At 41.3% G+C, this 16,063-nt stretch overlaps 1 protein-coding gene across 11 annotated transcripts in view; it reads right to left on the reverse strand.

Annotated features, from left to right (window-relative positions):
- Window positions 1-16,063, reverse strand: part of utrn (utrophin) — a 242,762-nt gene that overhangs the window by 183,214 nt on the left and 43,485 nt on the right. For all 11 annotated transcript variants that reach the window (XM_050059022.1, XM_050059014.1, XM_050059021.1 and 8 more), the window contains 17 exons: window positions 14,577-14,740; window positions 14,354-14,477; window positions 14,173-14,260; window positions 13,146-13,390; window positions 11,653-11,821; window positions 10,260-10,387; window positions 7,066-7,203; window positions 6,848-6,961; window positions 6,538-6,693; window positions 6,223-6,393; window positions 5,858-6,058; window positions 4,505-4,639; window positions 1,956-2,105; window positions 1,215-1,376; window positions 762-893; window positions 341-514; window positions 66-221 (listed from right to left, as the gene is read on the reverse strand). In XM_050059022.1, coding sequence (XP_049914979.1) covers window positions 66-221; window positions 341-514; window positions 762-893; window positions 1,215-1,376; window positions 1,956-2,105; window positions 4,505-4,639; window positions 5,858-6,058; window positions 6,223-6,393; window positions 6,538-6,693; window positions 6,848-6,961; window positions 7,066-7,203; window positions 10,260-10,387; window positions 11,653-11,821; window positions 13,146-13,390; window positions 14,173-14,260; window positions 14,354-14,477; window positions 14,577-14,740 — 2,607 coding nt within the window. The remainder of the gene's footprint in view (window positions 1-65; window positions 222-340; window positions 515-761; window positions 894-1,214; window positions 1,377-1,955; window positions 2,106-4,504; window positions 4,640-5,857; window positions 6,059-6,222; window positions 6,394-6,537; window positions 6,694-6,847; window positions 6,962-7,065; window positions 7,204-10,259; window positions 10,388-11,652; window positions 11,822-13,145; window positions 13,391-14,172; window positions 14,261-14,353; window positions 14,478-14,576; window positions 14,741-16,063) is intronic.

Here is a 16,063-nt window from a genome sequence, read left to right on the forward strand (position 1 = left end):
ATTACTTATAATCCAACATGTTTTCTTTTTGTAAAACAAGGACATTTCATGTAAAAATAAGGTACCTGTGCCCCCAGGTCATTGTACAGTAGTTTGAGAGCTGTGAGCTGTTCGTCCATGGCCTTGGGGTTCTCAGTCAGCTGTTTCTGCACAATCTGCCGACCGGTCTTTATCACCGTCTCCACCTCCAGCTTCACCTCGCTCAGCAACTTGTATAATTTCTGTGATTAAAAAAAAAAAAAAAAGAAAATTAGCTGACAAGTAATACTTTACCATATTGCATAGGAACTCCACATTTATGTTTGTGTAAAAAGGAGATTGAGAAAGTTGTAGTTCTCACCATGCAACCATTGAGATGGGTCTGGATTTTTTCCGGGTCAACATCTCTGGCATCCAGAATGGGCAGCTCAGCCTTGGCACCATCCAGGACCCTCTTACAGTCCAACATGCGCTGCTCAAAGTTAGCTGGCTTCTGGAACAGCTGGTACTTTGTGGAGATCTCTCTCAGTTTCCTCTGCAGTGGGTGAAGGGCAGAGGTTAGTAAAGCTATTCATCTCTGTCACAACAAAGGAAACACAAGCTTCTTCTTCTTCTCTTACTGTGCTGCCATGATTTAGTATTTTTTCCACTGTTATAAAGGCTTAAGTGTTTCTTACATTAGTTCTAATGGCATGATTACATAGTAATGGTGGCAGTAGGAGAAACAAGTCTCCCAAGATGTCCTGCAGTTCCCAATGTTCTCCAGTAGGAGTCAGTGTTACCTGTAGCTGGTCCAGCATGGTCCCACCCCGGGCAGCTTTGCCATCAGTGGTGGGGGGAGGCAGGTTGGCCACGTTCCTCTTCCTCATCTCTTCCACTGTTGCCTCGTGGGCTGCGATCTCTGCCCCGATGGTCTGAAGGACAAGTGGAAATGAACACATGCACCATGAGAATATGTGCACTGATACAAACAGGACCTCCTACATGTACTGATGCTGGTAAGATCAAGAGCAAAATATTTTTTCCCATCAAAAAAATCTAACTTTAGTTTAGTTTTTCAGACTGCTGACCACTGCTAGTTTCCCAAAGCATCTATGGACAACCTGATGTGTTACTGTGTGTATATAATATTAATACTGTACTGCTTGCATGGGCATCTAGATTAAGGGATTTCCTTCAGCCAAGTGAGACATCCCTACATGAAGTAACATCCATCAGGTGCATGTGAACTGTACCTGTGCCTCCTGCGGGAGCTGGAAGGCGTCGACGCGGTCAGTGAGATAGGAGGTGAGTGTGTGGTCCAGCTGGCTCAGAGACTCCTGCAGAGTTTGGAGCGCCTGTTCGTTCTCCTTCAAAGTCTGCAGCTGCTGCTCAAGGCTGATCTGCCTGTTCACCGCCTGGAGGAGGGAAGGGGTCATGGACGTCAAGTCATCGCTTTGAATATTTCACAGTCAAGGATGTCCGTATTGTGATATTCCAGATTCAAGCAACTACGGGGAAGTTTATTAACAATTATTCTCAGGAATGTGGACGCCCATCTGAAATACAATTTTCCATTGTATTTGACTTGATAATGCAAAGAGGGCACCAAATGCTTAGATGCTTACAAACAGAATCATGTAACAAATGTAAAATAATAAAATGCGCTGTTAGTGTACTATTTAGTGAAAATATATTTTATCTTTCTTAATATAAATATAAGAAAACATAAATGTGTTTGGTATTATTATCATTATTTATCTCAATAGTGGCATTTTCCTGTGTACAGCCTCTGGATGTGTTTGGAGAAAATGAAACAGCATCATATTTACAAAGGTTATAATCAAATACAGATTCCTACAGTACAAGAAAATGCATTGTAATTAATGCATTATTTACTGGAAACAAATCCAAACATAACACATAATGGATGCCTTTTTTCTACAGTAACAAACACACAGAGCACATTCGCTGACACACAAAGCCAAGGTCCTGACCTGGTGGTTGAGCTGCTCGTAACGTGAATTGAAGGCCTCTAGTTTTTCGCTAATGAGTTCGTCCAGAATGCCCCCGTCTATCAGCGTCTGACCCAGCTCTCTGATTTGTGTCCGGTTGTCCCCAGGGTGGCGAAGCGCACTCTCCAGAGACTGGTGGTGGATGGGGAGATGGAGAAAAGAGTGAAGTTATGAGCAAAGAATCGGAAAAATCAAGCAAAAGGGGGAAGAAAATGAAGTGAGCGCAAAGAAGCAATAATATAAAACAGTCCTTTGATAAAGCCACAACAAAAATCAAGAAAGTTACACTGCTTCACAGTTCCAAAAATTTGCCACAGAAACTAGAAAAAAAGCAATGAAAAAAAAAAACAGTGATGAAAGCTAGAAACCAAACTCTCAAGGAACAAAGATCAGTAAGAAAAAAGCAATCCAGTGAATTAGTGAAAAGTGAATGTGTGTGTGTGTGTGTGTGTGAGTGTGCAAGATTGAGAAAGAACAAAATAGCTGAGCAAACAGATGGAGTGCAGATGCAGAAATTGCAACGTTGGGCGTGTCAGTTGGAGGCAAACCGAAAAAAGATGATAACTGAACGAGAAATGAGAGACAAGTGAGAGAAGCTTGTTGAGTCATTGTTTGCGTGGGGTCATTAAATGTGCTTTTCCTTCCTGGAGGTAATGGACAGAGAGAGAGAGGGAGAGAGACAGAGAGAGACAGTCCCCCCTCCCGAGGGGTGAGTCTGATTAGGAAACAGGGAGAATGGGGAGGGTGAAGGGTGAGAAACACAGAGAGATAGAGGGAGAGAAAGAGACTGCATGGGGGAGAGAAGGGAAGAAAAAATAAACAGCAAAAACATGTAAGGACAAAGAGGAGCAGGGGGAAACATTGTCTTCAAGGGTCTTCAGTTTCCTTCATCAGTATGCGATGTTACAGAAGCAGCACTGTGATTAAAGTCAGTTTGACAGTCATGCTGCAGGCAAGTCTACAGATATAGTAACGGAGTAAGACAAAGTAGAATAAATTTAGTAGACAAAGTCAAAGACAAGGAGGATATCAGCAGAAATTGAATATTAAACGGATTATTTGATTTATGAAATGTACTACTTTTCCTGCTCACACAGTCAAGACCAGTGACCTTTTCTATGTGTCTCCATGCAGTGTGAAGGCATGTTGATTGGTAAGGTGATTTTATCTTAGCTGACTATTCCTGGGTGTAATGTAGGCACAGGAATATAGAAGTAATGCAGTTCTAAAGGCAGGGATTAGCATTGTCGCCTCACAGCAAGAGGGACTCTAAATTGTCCGTAGGTGTGAATGTGAGTGTGAATGGTTGTCTGTCTCTATGTGTCAGCCCTGCGACAGTCTGGAGACGTGTCCAGGGCGTACCCTGCCCAATGTCAGCTGGGATAGGCTCCAGCCCCCCTGCAACCCCCAACAGGATAAGCAGTTACAGAAAATGAATGAATGAATGCAGTTTTAAATATATTTAAAGATGGGTGGTTCTGTCTAACTACATCATTTAAAATTAATATATTAATGAGATTACTCATTTCCCCAAAGGAAACACAAGCTTAGATCAGACTTTTTATTCATTTTCTGTTGGTTTTCCAAAAGTGATTTAATAGTTTAGATACAGTAGAATTTTTTCTGTATGTACAGTATGTGAAATTTTTCGATTTGGTTTGTGTGTTACAAGAAGATGTCTTGTTACATTTTTGATTCACAAGGCAATCATAATAATCTTGACTGTGGGTAAGTAAGTATAAATAAATAATATGAAATATAAATCCTCCTTTAAAAAGACGAACTTAACAGGAGATAAAGAAAAGAAGATGGACAAGTATAAGATGATGGTGCATTAAAGGGTAAGGTCACTATTTTTCAACCTGGACCCTATTTTCCCATGTTTTTGTGTCTACATGACTACTGGGAACAAGTTTTTAAAATTGGTGTAGTATTAGCAAGAGGGTTGCAATATAACCAATTGGGGCATGTTCGCACCCTCAACAAAAGTCCACTGAGAGTGCTTCTTTTTCCCACTAACAGGCTCAGATTATCTGACAACATTATGAAAAGGATCCCTACAGAGATAGATGTTTTTGTTAAAGAGTAAGATCCTTTTTGTTTAACCAGATACAGCCCCGAATTTGCCATCACCAAACAAAACAGACTCCATGTAAATAAACAGTAAATTTAGTGTGTATAGTGCCAGCATATCTTCACATCTAACTGGTTGACTTAAGGGTTTATTTTAACCAAAGCAGAGTTGGTGATTATTGGAACGGTGGAAAGATTAAAAAAGAGTTTTGTGAGTTTTATTTCGTTTCTGTCAACTTTGAGTGAAGTGTACTTTATGATGATAAAATCACTGTTTATTTTAATGGAGTTCTGGTTGACAGAAATTTTGGGGCTGTTTCTAATTAAACAAAAAGGATCTTACTCTCTAACAAAATGATCTCTCTGTACAAATCCTTTCCAGGGTCCAGACTGACAAATACCAAACTTTCCCTTTAAATGTGATAACAGGAAGTATATGTGTGTGTTTGCATGTGTACCTCCAGAGCTTCATTGACAGATTCAGTGCTCTCTGGTAAGTTTTCAGTAGCTTGGACCTTCTCCCCAAGACTGTTGAGCCAACTCTCCTCCATATCCAGATACTGAAGCAACTCCATCCAACAGGACCAAACCTCCTACATGATACACACACACACACACACACACACACAGTCAGAAGTTTAGCAGAACCAGAGAGACATAAATTATGCTACTACAAAGTGACAGCTGTATTATGTATGCCCTCATTTACAATCTTAAAAGGACAATATGAAAAAAACACTCACTGTGAGGCATTTTTAAAAAGTATACTCAAATTAAACAGCGAAGTCCTAAAGCTAAAGAGGGGAGGGTGACTAACAGACTTTAGGCAAATAAGAGTATACATGAACATAAGCACAACTCAGTGATGTGTCTGACCTTTACCCTGCAGAGTCCAGGGGAGGATAATCCAAAGCAGTGCCCCAAACTATGACTTTACACTCACAGAAACCAGAATCACCAGTGCCCTGCAAGCTTCTCTTGTTCTTTGCATGAAAATTAACAAAAGTGAGCCTGAGAAATGACACATCGCATAAACCAACATGTCATTCTGAACTTAGGGAGTTGCAACTTGATGGACAAATTGGACCATTCATGCATAAAATTATGTTTTGTTGTTTTTATTATGAGTATGTGTCATAGGAGCTTTTTATACCGACGAAGACTTAAACCTTAAACTCAAAGCCAACTTAAAGGTAAAGTTCACCCAAAATCAAAAACACAAAGACAGCTAATTATTAGTCTACATTGTGTTGGTGTAAGTTACTGAGTGTTACAGATATCAGCCATAGAGATGTCTGCCTTCTCTCAAATATGATGAGACTAGATGGCACTCGGCGTGACCTTGCAGTGATGCAGTTGGTAGATGTAGTTCAGTAGAACGAAAATAGCTCCAACATGAAACTGCTTACATTAAGGTCTGTGGATTATCTTGAGTAACCAGGTCGTGATTTCTGGAAAGAGACATTGCTGTTGAGTTTTTCAAATGGATATTTTTGGCACTTTGAGCACCAAAAACCAAGTGACATCTAGATTTATTATATTGGAGAGAAGGCAGACATCTATACGGCTGATATCTCCAGCACTCTGCAACTCACACCAAAACAGTCGAGACTGATAAACAGCACTACAGGTAAGAGGAAAAATATGTAATTTGGACTTTTGGACTTAGTCTAAAATGATAAACCATGACGCTGACGAAGTACATTTCTACAAAAATAAAACATAGGTGCCTATCATTTTTAAATGGAACTAGTAGAATTAATTTGCTCAAAAACAAATATTTTTATTTACGAACAACCCACACACATTACCTCCAGAGTGTGACACTTGCTCTTGAAGCGGTCACAAAGCTTGTGGTAGTTGGCAAGAACCCCATCAAGCTCTGAGGTCAGCTCCTGTGCACTGCCTCCTCCTCCTCCACCAGGGGGTGATGTTCTGGACACCAGCATGTTAATGCTATCTTTCAGGATCTTCACCTTCACCTCTTTCTGGAGCACATCCTCTTTAGCCCTCTGTGAGAGAGGTAAGAGGACAAGGACAAAAAGTAACAGAGGAAGACAGTTAGACCCACACTCAAATAAAGCACAGACACAATCACTGTGTTGATTTCCCCAGTGTTCCCAAACATTTCATTTTAAGTGTCCTTATTAGGTTATAAGCACGCCTCCACTCCCACCTTCATTTCCTCCAGCGACGCTTCAAGCTCCTCAGGACTCTTGTACTCAAAGTCCCTCATGAGAAACTCCTCATCAACCTGGGTCATCCACTCCTGCATTTCCGCCAAGTCCTTCCTCAGATTCACCTGCCTCTCCCGACTCTCTGCCACACGGTCCTGATGTCTCAGCAGCTGGAGGGAAGCATATGACATTACGTTTCAAAGTGCTTGCAAGTGACACTAAAATGTCACTGTGATTATGTGAATGAATACAGGCATACAGACACACAACATAAGAAGCCGTAACAGCACACAATGAGAAAAGTTTTTCCTCACCTGTTTGCTGAGATCATCCCATTTGCTTCGGCACTCGTCCAACTTATCCTGCCCCCATTTGGCTAGTCCTGGGACTGCAACTGTCTGTATGGCGCTCACATTCTCTCCCATCTGCTTCAACGAACCTTCCACTGACTCCATCTCATTCACATACTCCTTGTTAGCAGAAAGAAAGAAAGAAAGAAAGAAACTGTAAAATGACTGCATTCTTCACATAAACAGCAGTAAATGTAACTTTTAAGTTGTAAAGTCGTGGTATCTTTACAATAAGAATGTCAAAAAGTGTTTATGTTTTGCATTGTCCTCTCACCTTGCACTGGTTAAGCTCTTCCTGTAGACCCTCTTTGTCGCCCAACCCTGTAGCATCACGAGACAACAGCTCCTGAACCGCATCCAACCAACGATCCACTTCCACTAAACGCACCTAAAAACAGCATCAAACCAGTGAATAAAAAACATTGAAGTGAAGAGAAAAAAAGATGCGTTATTCTTCTAGGTTTTCTATATTACCGATTACAGCTACTCTACCTGATAGTCCTTCATGCTACCCAGGATGCACTGCAGTGTACCCAGCTCCTCACGGGCCCTGGAGGAGAGCTGACTCCATCTTTGTAGTTCTGCTGGATCGGAGGCTTGCTGTGTTTGTTCAATCTCCAGACACAGGCCCTGAGTTGAAAAAAAGTTCAGGCTTAAAATGACACGTCCAAGCTGTGTTTGTAAGTACTAGGTGACCATGGAAACTGTTATTGTCTTATATGGAATTTACCATGCAGTAAAATTAACAATAACAATGTGTAAGAGTGAGTCATCCCCTTGGTGAGAAGAAGAGAAGTCCTTCATCTCTTTGATTAACTGAGGCTTCACTATTAAAGAAAGAAGTTCTGTAAACACCTGTAGCTGTCAAGTCTGTTCCACATACAAGTTTTCATAAAGTTTGCCAACTTTTTCCAAACTTATCCCATGTTTTCTAAAGTCATTTCATATTGTACCCCACAGTGACCTTGTATTATGAACCCATTAAAAACACAAGTATGTCTTCCTCACCAAAACACATTGTGTGTATCCATGCAGATGGTTACAACAGAAAAGATTCCCATGTTTACGACCAAGCGTTTAAATCACTAGAGGAGACAAGATTGACTGCAGAGCTGTGGTGTGAGGGTTAAAGCTACTGTGTGCTGACATTATAACACTATTACCATTTCATCTGGGATTAATTATATTGAATGATGGACTACGGCAAACGGCATCCATGTTTGTTTGGTTTTCAGGCACTTCCAAGTTATTACACGCCAAGACAAATACATTGAAGCTATCTTAAAAATTCCCACTTGTAATTACAGCTTGGATGTTGATGTGAATGCTACTTCGGGTGGAAACTGGTAACAATTACTGGTTAAAATGTTGTGTTTACAAACAGTAGCCATTAATTCCTGCATAGTTTACCTTTAAGAATGTTATAAAAAAACATGCAGTATGTATACAAAGTGTTTGCCCAGACGCAACAATGTGTTATATGTGTTTTAACCTTTCAATCACATAAACTTTCTCAAACACAGAGAAATATTCACTTGTTGTTTAACTGCTGCCTCATTTGTATGATTAATTTATCACATCAAGTAATTCACATGGGTTTACAATGCAAGATGAATCCATTTTAACATAAGGAAACAATACTAAGCCAATCAGATGACTATCACCTTCTATCACTGGGCTAATTGCTAATGGGACTCAGAGATGCTGTCATGGGACTGTGTGTGTGGAGGCTGTCAGGCTGACTGACAGGTTGAGCGGCCCCACACTGAGCTGTTAGGAACTCCATGCTGCATGCACGGGCACGCTGCCCAGAATGTGCCAAGTCCCCGCCCCTTCCCCGGCACCGTGCCCTATCTGCCACGATAACAAGAGCTCGGACTGAGCCACATTCCACGGGAGGATGGAGGAGGAGAGAAACACGCACGGCAACACACAATCACGCATACATCACAAAGCAACATACCAAAACACACACACACACAGTCTTCCTCCTACACAGAGGTTTGATAGAGTGCAGAGGGAAGTGACTGGCTGATAAAGGGGCCTATTGTGTTGTGGAAAGAAAAACTGACAGCAGACAGAGATTAACGCTCACTCTGATATATGTACAAGCACATAGACAGACATAAACAAAGTGACTGTTGAGAATGAAATCCTTTACGCTTAGAGGTCAGAGGGCACTTGTTTTATCAGCTGCAGTCTCCAGATAAACCACAGCAACAATTCAAGATAACATATATTAATATTCAATTTATATTTTTTTAGCATATGAATATGCACTTGTGTCTGTATTTTTCTCCTTATTTTGTTATTTATTTTCATCTTTATATAAAAGGTATACTATGCAGGATTTTTCTAAAAAACAAAACAACAATGATATAGACACATACAGAAGTAATCCTTCTCAATCATCATTTATGAACAACTAGAAGTACGTGTGTATGTAATTTATCTGCAGTGACCCTGCCCTAAGCCTGTGTCTTCTCATTTTCTTATTTTTGTATGTTTGAAATGTTCCTGGTCAAAGCACTCAGGTGAGGTCAGGATAATATTAAAAAGGTAGTGACCAGGTGTCACAATGTAAGCATCATATATCCAAGAGGAAGCTACAAAAATCACGGACACAGTGCAGAAAAAGATGCAAATATAACAATGAGAGTAAATCTGGGATTGGCTTTCACTTCTGTGGGTGATACTGTTTACATATCATAACCGATTCAGAACTAGACATGTGGGATATGTCCACATTATCTGGGTTTTAGACGCATTTTTGGATATGTATACAGCACATTCAGAATATATGTCTCAGTTGGGGTTTCACCACAGTTTGCACACCGCATCTTGCCTGTTAATGGTCAGCTCTGTGCGTTGTCATTGTACACATGCCAACAGTTTGCACGGCTGGTGTAGAAATGTATGCCCAAAAGAAAAGTCAAAACTTCTGATCAGAAGGAGAATCACATCTACTTTAAAATAACATTATAAAAGACTTTGATATGAACAGGTTTTTGGACATGAGCAAATATCGCACCGCCAATTTTTTAAAATTCTATTTCGACACAAAGAACCAAAATGGCACAAGCTGCTCCAGCCGTTTCATTTTTTAATCTTTTGACATGATAAACAACATGTTAGGGGACATTAATCGAAGTACGCACATCTGCATGTAAACGGGAATATTAGCCATGTAAACAGCTTAGTCGTGATTAGGGAAAAAAACTGATTATATTGTGCATGTCGTAGTCATTGAGTTGCAAACTTACAACATAACACAAAATATGTCACTAAATCAGGGTTAATTATCAGTTTGTATTATAAAATCATAAATATAATTACAAATAAGAAAAACAGAGGAGGTGAATCTGGGAAATTTGTTTGTTTGTGCCAATTTATAGACAAACAGTGGAATAAAAATATTTGACTAATAATAGAAAAGATTGTATCCAAGAGACTAAGAGGCACAATCTAAAACAATAAATACATAATGATATTCTAATGCTATCTGTCAATAAATAAAGAGACTGTGTTTATACTTTGTGTTGTAAGCTCCACCTAGGAATTACTGTTTTTGGTTCCTGATTATCTGACTATTATCAGAATATGTGTACTTGATTTAAATGTAGTTTGTTGACCATGGTTTTTACAGAGAGCCCTGACTTCATTTATCAAGATGATGCACTACGCACCTGTGCCCGCTCAACCGCCCCCTCAGCAGTAGGGATGTCCACTATTCCTTGTCTCAGAGTGGCCAGTCTGGCCTCTAGACCCTCCACCTGGTTTGACACCATCTGGCTGGCCTCAAGACTGGCCAAAGCTGGAATAAGTCAAGGAGGAGGGGGAGATGTGTGGAGAGTGGGAGAGAAAACACAATTTATTAACTCCAGGTATCAAAACTTTTCCATCACATTTTAACCACAAGGGGGCAGCGAGCAGTTTAGGGATGTCCCTTCAGTGTATGTGAGTGTTTTACATGCTGCAAAAGGACTACAGATGTTTGGCAGTCTGTTTCTAAAAGTAGGTTTAGTTGTACTCTTCTAACCAACTCATACATGTCAATCATGCCAGATGAATTTTAAATATACACTATAAAACCATGGCTAATCTGCTGTCTGACCCTCCTGCGAAGGTGATTACATTAATAACAAAAGTTAAGTAGTGCCCACTTGTGACTCATTTATATTGAATTGCTATATTTCTTTCTATTCCTGTTCTTCCCCTTGACTGTCTTTCTTCTCCTCTCCCTCTCTGTCAGCGTTTTAATTACCAGGTGATTTAATGCTTACATAATCCAGCTATGTTTATATACACAAAGAGCAGAGATGGAGCATAACTGGGGGGGGGGGGGGACAGAGAGAGGCCCCAGCGAGAGGCAACCTGCCCTCAAGCAGAAACAAAATGGTTTTCCTTGGCTTTCATCCAAATCCTCACAGTCATAAAAGCCCAAGAGGCACAGATATATACACACACACACACACACACACACACACATACATACATACACACACACACCTTTGGTCAGGAGCACAGACAAGTCAAGTCTCCCTTTACAGACTCATTTTTGGCCAATAGGAGTGCATGTAAATTCCAGAGGTAAAACGGTAACTGACTTTCAGGACTGCTCCAGGTCCAAGTCACGTCTTCAGGTAGAGATGGAGCTGGCACAGAGGGATGATCTCACGCTCAATCGCTCACGTACACACTCACGCGTCTGTGAGCTTTTGGAGGCCATATAAGGGCATCATCCATTACTTGTGGCTGGCCAAGGATTCATATAAAAAGCTGATGTCAAATTTACACAACCCCTGTGGGACTGAGCTCTGCTGATCTTAGCTATCACTCTTTCAGTCTCCCTATAAACCTGAAAGCTTTGAGCCAAGAGCACGGAGGGAGAAATGGGTCTTTGTTTTAAGGAAGGCTTAAATCTCCTGCACTGCAGCTCTGTGAAATAGGAGGATGCCTCAAGGCTGTCAGGTCCCTTGAAAAGCATATGGTACTGTTAATACAGAGGAATCTGCTCAGAGTTTTGTAACGGTTTTCCTCTGTACTGATGTAACAAATCATTTTGATCAGCAAAAGTACCTTTGTTGACCTCTTGCTCTCTGCCCTGTAGTCGCTGTAGTGTGGAGGCGTGATGTGCCGACACAACCACCATGTTGTCTTTCAGAGAAGGCACGGCTCCTAGTGACCCCACTTCTGCAGAAAGCTGCTCCAGTCTCGGACTCGAAGCACTGACCTGGACAAGTCGGGACTGAAGAACACAAGAGGAAGACAAACTAATTTGTAAGTGGAGAATCGTCAAAGGATGTCTCAGCAGGGAACATTGTTGGAGTCTCTGTACACCCACACAGAAAGGGAAATGTTATAAACTTGGCTCAAGATAAGAGCATTTCCTTGACTTTAATACAAGCCTATGGTTAGTGGTTTACTTAAACATTACATTGACTGCTGTTTAATAATGATGCAGAATGATGAGACATGATGGAAAGCAAATGTTTCAGCAAATCATTTTGCCTTTATTTGATCTATTTTGTGCCATTGAGCATAATCAAGATCACCTTAAAGCTACAGTTGGTAACGTTTATGAAAATAACTTTTCGTCATATTTACTAAAACTGTAACTACATCCACACAGTAGAACATGATGCAGATAGACACTGAAAGAAAAATCATGCTCCTCCTCATTAGGCTTCTAACAGAATTTGCTATAATCCACTGCAGCTCATGGAAACCAACCAATCAGAGCTGAGAAGTCTCTAACGTAGTTGTAAATCATTTTAATCACTGCTCAGTGAGAAAGTTCGTGGTCTGCCCAGTATATTGAAAACAGTCTAGCCAAAACGAAGCACCACCCACTGGCCAGAGCAAACTTTCTCATTTAACAGCTAAACAGTACACTAAAATAGGTTTATGAAAACACCTGAGGTGAGAAAAAGACAATGCAGTTACAGAATCTTGATTCATATTTGATCAGTGCTGCTTTGTTTGACAGTCTGACTAATGCCATTAGAAGCACTTTGAGTAGGCAGAGGAACATGATTTTTTTTTTTTTTCCAGATTATTTGTCTTAAGTACTATTGTATGTATGTAGTAACAGTTTCAGCAATATGACAAACTTATTCTCTGCACAAAAATGAGGGAAACCTGCAACACACACTGCAAAAATCCATTAGTCTGGAGAGAAATTCACAGATTACTGGATGGAGTCATGCTTTACACTGACAGGGTTTTCCCTCACTGCTCAATGTAAATTAGTCTCAATTGAAAAATCTTAACTCCACACCTCAGGACACATCAGGAAGGGCTCTATGCATCTTACTCTGTACCCCTTCCACTGACTTTGCAAGCATTTGAGGCACTCTGTAACTTTAATACATCTCTTTTTTGGCCTAATGGTTGTTTTGATCCATGACATGTCTTTCTAAGTGTTTCATCTCTGCGGTAATAACTAAAATGTTTATGAAATTGCTGCAGCTGAATGTAAGAGGATTGACGAAAGGGTCAGGGGTGAAATTCGGGATTAAAGTCACACAAAGGAGATCAGGGTGAATGTGGACGGAGACAATGAGTCTTACCTGACATTCTCCACTCAGGCCTCTGAGCTCGGCCTCGTGGCACTTTTCCACAGCCGGGTTCGAGTCCAGCCACCGGTCCTGCTCCTCAAAGGCTCGGTCCAGGTCTGCCAGCTCTGCAGACACCGCTGTCACCCGGCTTTGAGTGTGAACTCGCTCACGTGCTGCCTGTAGCTCCCTCGCACACACATCCCACTCCGTTTGGATCAGGTCTATGTCTGCCCTCACTGAGTCCACACACACTCCCTCTACAGAGACAGACAGAAGCCAACAGATAAAAAGAGTCACTTCAAATGCACTTAACAATAATTCAAAGTAGACTTTGAATGGATGCTAACATCATTTATTCTGAATGTGTCAGCCTGTGTTGTGGGTTTTGACTGTGAGTGAGAGACCCTAGTGAGAATAAAAACACTAGTGGATGAAAAATTGGAAAAAAGACACTATGGATGAGTGAACAGCAGATATCAAGGAATAAAATAAGTTGAGTTTAGTGGAAAGTTTGGTGTTTAACAAATCTCCTCCAACTTAGCGGTGCTGCTCCACTACCCCTCACTGCCTCCAGAACAGTGTAAACACATAAAAATCCTGAGTGCCTCTTCATTTCACTGAGCAGTTATATGAAGTCAGCAACCCTGCAGGCTGACAGATTTTTACTACTCTATCCACAAACAAACACACACACACACACACACACACACACACACACGTTCAGATTACCAGCATCTAAAACAATAAAAAAAAATTTGGGCTTGTAAATACCCAGAAAATACCAAGCAGCTGTGGAAAAGTAGTAAAATCTTATGAGACGAACACAATTTAACAGGGAAATGGAAGATTTTCTGTTAAAGCCAGTAGTTGTGAGCCTCTGAGAAATGATAAATATGAGCCAGTATCTTCCAACACTTTACAAGGACGTGTTTGACAAAACTTGGATGGATTTGAGTAAAATAATTGCTCGGTTTATTGTGTATAATAACGTTGTATTTCAATGTCAGTGAGCAAGGACAATCTCCTCTTTCCCTCATACCTCTCTCCAGCTGGTCCATCAAGACGCGTCCCTCCTGGATCACTTGACCAACTGTGGCTTCCTTTGCTTTGAGGTCCAACTCCAAACCCTACAGTGATTTGTCAACACATATTTAAGTTGTGATTTAATTTAATTGTTAATTTAAGTGTTTGTTTTTTAACCACATCATCTGCAGGCTCACCTTGAGTTTCTCCTGCAGGTCTGAAGTGCCAGGTGTAGTGTCAGGGTGTGTGGAGGCGAGCGCCTGAGCAGACGACTTCCATTTTTTAACCCAGCTCAGGAGGTCTGAAAGCTTATTTTCAAACCTGCAGAACACAATGTGTGCATTAGTGTATTTCTGTGGGTCTTTTATTCTTCCACGTCTTTGGGAGGTGTAGTCTGCGCATGTGCGTCTCAATTCTTACAATCGTCTGACTTCTGCGTCTGTCTCCACCAGTCGTTTCTTAGGGGGAGCAGGTGGGGCCAGCTCCTGGTCAGCCAGCGAAGCAGCCGCAGCCACAGCAACTGTATCCACGACGACCTGCTCTTCCACCTGAGTCATCCCGGCGTCGGTCACTGCTTCCATTACCTTAGCAATGAGTTAGAGCATCAATGAGATTGGGACAGAAATCAGCCACACACAACCAAACAAGTCCTGACCAGAACATTTTCATCTACTGACTTACTTTACATCAAAAAACCATGGCGGCTTTGGTGATTTATTATTCACACCACTGAACTTTAACTGACACTTTTGAATATAACAGAAAAGCAGGATGATTTGTATGTTATCATTTCCCCGTATCCTCATTGAACCTACAATAATCTCCCCCTGCCTGACTTCCCCTTTTTGTCTTTTATCTGAGGACCACTGCAAACACCACAACAACACATTTAAAGATATTTTTGGGGCTTTTTAGCCTTTAATACATAGGACAGACAAGTGTGAAGGGGGGAGAGAGAGAGAGGGAGTGACATGCAGCAAAGGGCCACAGGCTGGAGTCAAACCTGGGCCGCTGCGGCAACAGCCTTGTACATGGGGCGCCTGCTCTACCACTAAGCCACCGGCGCCCCACACAACACATTTACACTGTCGAGCCAGTGCAACAGTCTTTCGTTACAAAGCAGGTTGAGCTATATTCATCACTATAGTAAACAAAAATACATTTTTCAAGGTGAGCTTTGTTGTACTTCATCTTCTTCCAAGGTGATCTAGCTTTCACAAAACTAGTCTGGCTAACAGGATGTAGACTGTGGGTATGAAGCCTGTCATTGGCTGCCTATCTCGGACTATAACCCTCTTCCTGTGTGATGTTTTCAAAATAGCCAGACCTTGCATAGCCAGACCTATCTCCACAATTTAGCACTGTGCGTGACGGCGACGGCAACAACAACAACAACAACAACAACCTCCAAACTAGCAACCTACACGCTAGAACATCTTTAAATGTTTTATGTGGCGTTTTCTTTTAAAGGAAATTAGACATTTTTGTGCCAGCGCTCGCCTCTACACCAAAACAAGTTCCCTTGTGACACTATTTTGCAAGGTCACGATCCCTGCATCCTGGGCTTGGCGCCGCCCAACATGGCTGTGACTGGTTTAAAGAAATACAAACAACCCAGGGCGCTTTTTTTCCCCCTCGTGTGGAATTATGATGTTCAGTCAGACCTTAGGCTGGATAGGACTGGCTATGCAATACTACCCAAAGACTGACTGCTGCATGTTTAAATCAATCGATATTCTGATGTAACCTGCTGGATTTTTCTGAATAAGCAGCCATGTGCTTTGTGCATTGAGTTGCCACAGTTAAGATTCATGCATCTCTATGAGCTCAGGTGTGCTACTTATTGTGACAGTTTTTAAGCACAAAGACAAAACCTCTTCTGAATAAAGTTACATGCACTTAAAGGA

Source organism: Epinephelus moara, chromosome 12 (assembly GCF_006386435.1).
Source record: "Epinephelus moara isolate mb chromosome 12, YSFRI_EMoa_1.0, whole genome shotgun sequence".
Classification (NCBI taxonomy): Eukaryota; Metazoa; Chordata; class Actinopteri; order Perciformes; family Serranidae; genus Epinephelus; species Epinephelus moara.